Below are 9,036 nucleotides of genomic sequence, written 5' to 3' on the forward strand. Positions count from 1 at the left end.
TTCTCGTGTGAAATTCATCTTTGATTACTTGTCTCTGTAAGGCTTCGAGCCAAGCTCGCAAACCAGAAATTGTATCAAGAAAATAAAATAGGCGTTCTTTTTTAGACAAAAAATTGCTTCATCGATTATATATCCTTAACATATACCTACAAATATTAAAATACAAATAACATTATTTATAATTTATTTTGTAAACAAATACATATATATATACATTTTAGAATCAAAAATGTTAATAATTACAATACGTATGAGAATAATTGAAAAGTGACTTTAAAAAGAAGATTATTGTTTTGGGGGAAAAGAATGAAGAAATAGAAAAATGAGTGACATATCACCATAAAATCGTTTATAAACAAACTAATATATTTTGAAAACTAGTTATTGTTTTCCAACAGTTCTAGAAAGGAAAACTGGTCCAAAATTTTGCAAACTCTTTATTTGCGTTAAAACATTCTATAAAAAACATCTATTTATGTTATCTTTAGTTTTGTCTGTTTTATGGTTAGTTGGTGTAATTTATCTTATTTTGTAGTCTGAGAATCAGAGAATACCATTGGCCAGCATAAGTATTTGAACTGGATGCCCTGTCCTAATTCAAATTGCCAGCGTAAATTAACATGGCGTTTGCGTAAAAGTTAAAACAAAACAAATAAAAAAAGTCAAATAAAAATTAGAAAATAGAAAACCAAAGCAAAAGTCTTGTGACACATCTCCTTTCTCGTTCTCTCCGCTGAGAAATCGAAACTTTTCTGTTAATGCTAACGACGATGATGGAGCCTCAATTACTCGGTTGGCTCTCGCCTCTCGTGATCTCTGTCGTTCTAGTGATCTCAGTCTTCGCTTTCTACGGACTTCTCGTGAAGACGAGGCGGAACAGTAATAAACTAGACTCTACAACTTCGAAGATCCATCACGATCGCACAGTCACATCAACCGTTGGATCCCTGAATGTTAACGGCAGAGATACAGTCTCTGATGTTATCGTTGTTGGAGCCGGAGTCGCTGGTTCTGCTCTGGCCTACACTCTTGGAAAGGTCATTGTCCTCTATGTTTTGAATTTTGAGAGGTTAATGATCGAAACTAGGTGGTGACGGTTTTTAGATGTATTGATTCAGGACACGTGATTGAAAGAGACAAGTGTTTATATGTTGTAGGATAATCGTCGTGTTCATGTGATTGAAAGAGATTTATCAGAGCCGGATCGTATCGTTGGGGAGCTTTTACAACCCGGTGGCTATCTCAAATTACTTGAGTTGGGTATTGAAGGTAAGGACAAATTTATTTCAGAACTCTGTAGATGTTTTGTAGTAAATGACATGGTTATATATCTAGACCGCGGTTTCACTTGTCCAATCCGAATCCTAACCCGAACCGGTACCTTAACGCCCATACCTTTAGTTCCCAAGAATAAGATCTCTCTCTTTGTCTGTATAGTCGAGTTGTTGAACCGCGTTGAATCTTGGTGTTTTTTTTTTTGTTTTTTTTTGTTTATCTATCTGTTTCTGCACTATCTTCTCTCATCTGTTATAACATGACATCATGGGAGCTAATCTACAGATTGCGTGGAGGAAATAGATGCTCAGCGAGTGTATGGTTATGCACTTTTCAAGAACGGGAAACGCATTCGCTTAGCTTACCCCTTGGAGAAGTTTCACACAGATGTATCTGGAAGGAGCTTCCACAATGGACGCTTTATTCAAAGAATGCGTGAGAAAGCTGCTTCACTTCCTAAGTACGTTTCTGGTTTCACATATAGTATTAGCTTATGTTAAAACTAAACAAAGATGCATAGAACATTATTTGAATCACTGATATGTTTTTTATATGAGGCAATATATTTGGTAGCCACTCTTAGAGTAATGGTACTGACTGTTTTTAACTGATTTACTCAACAGTGTTCAGTTAGAGCAAGGAACAGTTGTTTCTCTTCTAGAAGAGAATGGAACAATCAAAGGTGTTAGATATAAGAATAAAGCAGGAGAGGAATCAACAGCATTTGCAGCTTTGACTATAGTTTGTGACGGTTGCTTCTCAAACCTGCGTCGCTCTCTATGCAATCCTCAGGTTAACTTGCTCTTTAGTATTGTTCTCTCTCTTTTTTGATTCTACAAGTTAGTATATGTCTGTATTATCTTGGCGCAGGTCGATGTACCATCATGTTTTGTGGGTTTGGTCCTAGAGAACTGCAACCTCCCATACGCAAACCACGGACACGTCGTCTTAGCAGATCCATCACCAATCTTGATGTATCCAATCAGCAGCACAGAGGTCAGATGTCTGGTCGACGTCCCTGGTCAGAAAGTGCCTTCTATCGCAAACGGTGAAATGGAAAACTATTTGAAAACCGTTGTGGCTCCTCAGGTAAATGACTACTTTTATCATTCTGTGCACTTTCTTCTCTCTGTTGGTAACACACTTGGTGTGTTGTAGATGCCTCATGAGGTCTATGACTCTTTCATCGCCGCGGTTAACAAAGGAAACATCAAGTCCATGCCCAACAGAAGCATGCCGGCTTCTCCTTACCCTACTCCAGGAGCTTTGTTGATGGGAGACGCATTCAACATGCGTCATCCGTTAACAGGTGGAGGCATGACGGTTGCGTTATCCGACATTGTTGTCCTGCGTAATCTCCTTAGACCGCTCCGTGACCTCAGTGACGGTTCTAGTCTCTGCAAATATCTTGAATCTTTTTACACTCTACGGAAGGTGAGATATTAAGTTTTCTTGTGGTGTTAACTGTGAAACATTGTCTGAAAATGATCTCTCACTTTGCAGCCAGTAGCGTCAACGATCAACACCCTTGCGAATGCGCTTTACAAAGTGTTCTGTTCGTCGAAAGATGAAGCGAGAAACGAGATGAGGGAAGCCTGCTTCGATTATCTGAGCCTTGGAGGCATGTGCACGAGCGGACCAGTGTCTTTGCTTTCGGGTTTGAACCCTCGACCGTTGACTCTTGTCTGCCATTTCTTTGCGGTTGCGGTTTATGGAGTCATACGGTTGTTGATCCCGTTCCCTTCTCCAAAACGCATGTGGCTTGGAGCCAAATTGATCTCGGTACGAATCACATTGTTCTATTTAATCAGTTCTTGTTTTCAAGTTGCATGATCTTAACACGAAAATGGCAGGGAGCATCGGGGATAATATTTCCGATAATAAAAGCGGAAGGAGTTAGGCAGATGTTTTTCCCAGCGACTGTGCCTGCATACTACAGAGCTCCTCCGGTTAAAGGAGAAACCAAATGTTCATAGCTCCAGTTTGATTCTCTATCACAAGAAATGACGTCCAAAAGAAAATGAAAAAGGCACTAAAGAGATGAACTTTGTGGCGAGTTTTGTTGTGTCTGTGTGTTTTTAAACGTATGAATGATTGATTATTTCTGTTTTATAGGTTGCGACGGTTGTATCTTACTAATGGAATATCATTCTTTTTCGTAGCTCCCAAGTGTCTTACTTTAAAAAACCAGGGGTATAGCCCCCGCGCAAGCGCGGAGCCGGATAAGTTATTGATCGTTGTGTAGTTTTGTGTACGGAATTTTGTCGTTTATTTTTTTCCACTTTTGTTTTTCCGCCTTGTATATAATGGTGATGAACATAACATTTGGAAGTCACACATTTTGATTAAGTTGATATAAGAATGACCGGCGAATTCATATGCATTATTTTCGTAATGATTTGATCGATCATTAGCGTTATTAGCGCTTTCATGCTCGAAAGATAAAGTTTATGAAGTTGTTTAGTATTTACTTAGGTAGTTGTTAGTATATAAAACAAATAGTGTAAGAAACAAAATATAAAATTTGAATTCAAAAAATTGAACAATTTATCGAACAATAAATTAAATTATTTTCTTATTTTACCTAAATTAATTTCAAAAATATAGAATTGTAATAAAATATTTTTTTTAAGAAAATTCATAACTCTAGAAAAATTTATAAAATTATACGGTTGGAAAATTATTATTTATAGAGTTTTACTCGACTTTGTTAAAAATAGTTTATGGTGGACAAAAGAAATGTCAGAAATAGGTAAACAAAAAAAATACACTACTGACAAATCTTGTATGAGTTAGAAACCGTCGACGTTTCATTAATAATCCAAAATAGAAATAAAATCTCCGAACAGAGAAAACATGCAAGGGAAAAAATATCCAAAGTTTATGATGGGAAACAAAGATAAATAGAAAAGACGTTGACGGGCTGATAGGAATATAATAGATATTTCCAATCACTCACCGCAGCTAAGTGACTTACTTTATTAAAAGTGTTCAATGCATTTTTACTATATTTTCTTTTGTTTTGTCATCATATACTGACTTTGTGAACTAAACGGGTAACTATGCATCCATTTATTTGAACGACAAAGGACGATTGTTTTCTGACATTGCGTGCTAGACTATCCGTCCGTAAAGTCTCCGTCCGAGGAACATGAATGTTCTCTGAGTTGCGGAAATTTGTTTTCAAAATCTTAATGCATTCAAGATATATTTCAAATGATGGTCATTCTTCTGGTTCTGAAATCATCTTCACCAAATGAGAACAATCCGTTGCAAACGTGACATGAAACTGATGCAAATTCCTCATACACTCCGTGACATTACACCAAAGCAGTTTCATTTTATTTGGGGTGATGAACGATTTATTTCCCCAGAAGAACTATCGTATAGCATCAGATCACCACCAAACTATGACCTCGTGCTAAAACTCTATGAATTTAAAGTTGTAAACTTATTTCTCCACGAACTATAAGTTGTAAATTGATTTCTCCCCAAACCGATAGTTCGAAACCTAATTATCCATAGACCATGGTTTTAATCGGTTTACTATTAACTCACCAATTAAATCAATTATGTATCAAACTATTTAAAAAAAAAAAAAAAAATCTTGAGTCGAACCACACCACAAACATAAATTTTTTTACATCTTGGTGGTACCTGTTGAAAATTACAGCCGACGTTTCGAAGTGATCTGGATTCTCCTAGGAAGGCTTAAGTTCCATAGCACGTTGGCATGACAAAAACCTATAAATAGGCGCTCTAGTTGTACCATCCTTCAGCTCCGCCTGAGACGTACCCAGCCTTGCAGCCTCTATTAGTCCTAGCAACCAAATAACTTTCCGTTATAGCCCATCAGAACAGAGTTTGCATCATATTAGTTAATCGGACAACTTCAAAGCGATCAATCAACTTTCACGATCGACCCCCTATCGTAGCGATGGATTGTATAAATGTTGGTGTTTACATCACTGTAACCCGGGTTCGAGCCACAGACTTGACATTTTTTCACACTTTTTAAAAGTGAAACTCATTTTCCTGCTGACGTGTCGCATCAGGAGTGATGAAACTGGTTCATTATAATGTTGATTTTTCAATGCGTTTTTACTATTTTTATGCAATAATTAGTTGTAGAAAATTTTGCCACCCGTGAAATTTCACCAAAGCAGGTAAATATTATATCATGTTACTGAATTTAACATATTGGAAACTAAAGTGCCAACTAAAGTTGAAGCACTTGTTTCCTAAGACAAGCTTTATTTTATTTGGTTGCTTATATGCAGAATCGGAGTACATTGTCTCAGTGTATATGTTGTTGGTACACCCAACAGTATAAATATACTTATCGTCATTAAAAGGTTATAGTATGTTGTAAAATTATTAGAATTTTTGTTTTGAGATTACAAAGATAACATTGAAGACATTATGTGAAGAAGAATGCATTAGTGTTCTTTTTTTTTCTGTCGAAATTGTAGTTATTAACCTACTAGGTACTTGTATAGAATTCAGAAGGCTTTTAAATTCAGATGAACCCATAAATATATAAGCTATAACAAGTCTCACAAAATCCAAAAGTAAGAAAAAAAAAAAAAACTCTCACAAAGTCGGCAATAAGAGCATGGACAGCGGTGAACCGTTCATTGGGGTTCAAGAAACTAATTTTTTATTATTATTATTATTTTTCGTTTGATTAAAAAAAAATTAAATAAAGTGACCAATAGCGGGCCGCCACGTGGCATGGGGCCCGCTGAACAGTCACGACCCGGGTTCACTCGGGAGAGACGGGACGAGCCGAAGTCTTCATTTATGCTTATTTGAACTCCTGATGCCCATACTCTAAGTCCATTACGTATATGTAGGTAGTCAGTAAATGAAGTTATGAAAATCAGTGGTTGGTAGTTTCATTTTATTAATGCGACAAAAAAGTCTGGTGAACATAGGACTTAAGCCACAGTGAAGACAAAGCGAATTTAATGTTTCAGAATAACTATCAACAGTGACACAACCACAACCTGTTGCCCTGTTGGTCTGCTATATTAAATGGCAGAACAAAATAAATGATTTTATTTAGGTTTGCTACCAGAACACATGAAGACACGAGTGTCTGTACATGTGTAAACAACAACTCAATATTGAAATATATAAAAGTGCAACCTGAAACACGAAAAATGTATTTTAAAATCTTTGTCAAAAGTTTATATATTTGTAAACAAGAATTTCAGTAAATTCATTGATTTCCCTTGACTTAGGCGTTACAACAACGCTTTTCTAACTGATTTCCTAATATAAAACTTGTTTTTATTCTTTAAAAAAAAAAGACTAGCTACATTCATAGTAAAATATGTAATTTATATATTTAAATTGCATACGTTTGAAACTTTAAAATCTAATTTCTACCACCGACCGGGTGATTGTGGTCGAGTGGTAAGAAGACGGGACTGAGACGCCAACACGTTTCAGGTTCGATACACCTGCTGCGCGAAACTAAGTCACAATTATCCTGGTCACCTAACACGAATATGAACCTATGCTTTAGGGCCCATTTGAATACCCGGAGAGAGGGTCTATCCGTGGGCTGCACCTCCCCTTGGAGATTAGTCTGGGATTCGAGCCTGGAATACCCCCAGGTTAATCAAAAAAAAAATTTCTACCACCTGAAATCTTATTCTGGTCCACCTTCTCCAAGAAAGTACATCTTAAAACCAAAAATAACGTTAATTAGTTCTGTTCGAGACTTCGAGTCATTTGATTTTCTTGGTTTAGAAAAGTCAATTAGATAAAACAAAAATAAGTTTGTTATTTTCAACTTTGGCATAGTTGTTCTATATGTTTTTATTTCAGCTGCAATTTTTGTATTTCTTTATTGATATATAAATTCTATTGTAGGTATCAAAGTCAGCAAAAGGAATTGATCATGATGATTGTTCTTCATAAGAAGATCTCAGGTTCTTTACAAAAACCTGTAATGAAACTTAGATTCTGTCGTTATATTAAATACGATTTATTGTATAAAAATATTTAACAATAGCTTCTTTTAGTACAAATCTATAACACTAGTAACTACTATACCTCGCAATCATTTTCTGTCTTCTCCTTAATCCCCCCAACGTAAATTTTCGAGAAATCATACTTCTTTAAAAATAAAAATGAGACTTATATAATTAGTAATTTAAAACTTGGATCCTCTAATAGTAACCGCGTGTGATCTGCTACGAGGGTATAAGAAATCGGATCCTTTCTTATGATTCTTCAGTGATCCCTCTTCTTCATTTTCTTCATCAATCCTCGCCATTGGCATCCCTACACTCGAGCTCTTTGGCAAACCTCCTTTTACACCAGCAACCGCTCCCACCGCAACGCGATTTTCTTGTCGCTGCTGAAGCTGCTGATGTCTGATCATGTCAATCTCGTTCTTATGACCTAAACTCCTAACGGAAGCAGCTCTGACCAGCTCGCTGTAGTCATCGTCGAAGGTGAAATCGGAAGACATCCTCCGCGAAGAGGTGGTGGAGGAGAAGGCTGAGGAGGTGCTCCGGCTTCTCGGAAAGGGAACGGAGACGGCATCAGCTGAGGAGTAGTGAGTGCGAGCTGCGCAGCCTGTGATGCTTCGCATGTAGAGGTCACGAGCCTTGCCTAAAACTTTTAGAGGCATGGTAATGATTCTAAAGAATCTGTTCTTGTTTTCTCCTCTCTTTCTCATATTCTCTGTTTTTGTGTTTCAGTTTTGGTTTTGAAGTAGTGATAATGGGTTTGGTTTTGGAGCATGAAATGGTTTTATGTGTAGGTAGGTAGATTGTTTAAGGTCAATTTTGAGAAAGGAAAAATAGCGTGTTGAAGAAATAAATGGACCATGGTTTTGTTGACTTGGTGGTACGGAGTTATGTTGTGAAATTTTGGACAAAGTCTACGTTAGTATTCTTTTCTTTAACGAAAAAGGCTACCTTAGTCACGCTGCCAAGAGCGTGTAATTGTTATTTCTCTGCCATTTTATATACGTAACTTGTGATATATCTGATCCGGGGGTAGGGAAAAAAAAAAATCCAAATTGAATTTTTTAATTGAACTGTTAAATAGTTATTTGTTATATTTAAATAAACTGAATGCAAAGTCATAATATTTAAAAGATTATCTGTGGTGTAGTGGTATTTCCAGATTTTTAGTTGAAACATGTTTCGGGTTTGATTGCAGAAAAGTTCAGTTTTATTTTAGCAAAAAAAAAAAGTCATAATTTTTGCCATATAAAAATTGAATAGTTATAAAAGGAAATTTTACACTAGAAAAGGAAAATTTTAAGGGCAATGATATGCCATGTTGGAAAAAAAATAATCATCCAATAAAAAATATGGATTTGTACCATGTCAACTCTCCGTAACAACAAATCACACTATCACATCAATTCACGTTCTTAGTTCCTTCAATTTCCTCCTCCGAACGTACACATTAATCACACACACAAAATGGTTCGGTTTCTTCTCCTATTTAGTATAAAAATGAGTCATAGTCTTGTCAAACCCTAATCTCATGAGAAGCCTCTCTCTCCACGAGATAGCCAAGCTTACTCCACGAGGAAGAACAAAGTATTTTTGAAGTCGGCAGTAAAGATTTGGATATTATCTCTCCAATGTTCATATTGGATAACTATTAGCTCTCCGGTGTTCACATCCTTGATACATGTCCGAAAAGCATTCTTGAGTCACATCTTGTTTAATGTGTACGTGTGTATGTCTTCAGATATTTTCTGGTCATGTTGTCAGATACGTTTGT

The 9,036-nt window shown here is 36.4% G+C and overlaps 2 protein-coding genes across 2 annotated transcripts; one reads left to right on the plus strand and one right to left on the minus strand.

Annotated features, from left to right (window-relative positions):
- Positions 1-683: 683 nt before the first annotated feature.
- Positions 684-3,436, plus strand: LOC106321215 (squalene epoxidase 1). Its single transcript, XM_013759528.1, has 8 exons — positions 684-1,037; positions 1,158-1,269; positions 1,561-1,735; positions 1,899-2,067; positions 2,146-2,364; positions 2,434-2,709; positions 2,779-3,057; positions 3,129-3,436. Exons 1-8 carry the CDS (start codon positions 759-761, stop codon positions 3,249-3,251), a joined length of 1,632 nt encoding a protein of 543 aa, XP_013614982.1. The 5' UTR covers positions 684-758; the 3' UTR covers positions 3,252-3,436.
- Positions 3,437-7,305: 3,869 nt separating this feature from the next.
- Positions 7,306-8,112, minus strand: LOC106321216. Its single transcript, XM_013759529.1, has one exon. It carries the CDS (start codon positions 7,970-7,972, stop codon positions 7,442-7,444), a length of 531 nt encoding a protein of 176 aa, XP_013614983.1. The 5' UTR covers positions 7,973-8,112; the 3' UTR covers positions 7,306-7,441.
- Between the last annotated feature and the right edge of the window lie 924 nt (positions 8,113-9,036).

This window comes from Brassica oleracea, unplaced genomic scaffold, assembly GCF_000695525.1.
Source record: "Brassica oleracea var. oleracea cultivar TO1000 unplaced genomic scaffold, BOL UnpScaffold01317, whole genome shotgun sequence".
Lineage (NCBI taxonomy): Eukaryota > Viridiplantae > Streptophyta > Magnoliopsida > Brassicales > Brassicaceae > Brassica > Brassica oleracea.

What these genes read in the sequence shown, in the direction of transcription:
- LOC106321215 (XM_013759528.1), top strand. Translation starts at nt 759, where the DNA reads ATGCTAACGACGATGATGGAGCCTCAATTACTCGGTTGGCTCTCGCCT. An exon ending in GCTCTCTATGCAATCCTCAG is followed by an intron (nt 2,068 to 2,145) that starts GTTAACTTGCTC and finishes ATCTTGGCGCAG; the next exon opens with GTCGATGTACCATCATGTTT. An exon ending in TTGGAGCCAAATTGATCTCG is followed by an intron (nt 3,058 to 3,128) that starts GTACGAATCACA and finishes CGAAAATGGCAG; the next exon opens with GGAGCATCGGGGATAATATT.
- LOC106321216 (XM_013759529.1), bottom strand. Translation starts at nt 7,972, where the DNA reads ATGAGAAAGAGAGGAGAAAACAAGAACAGATTCTTTAGAATCATTACC.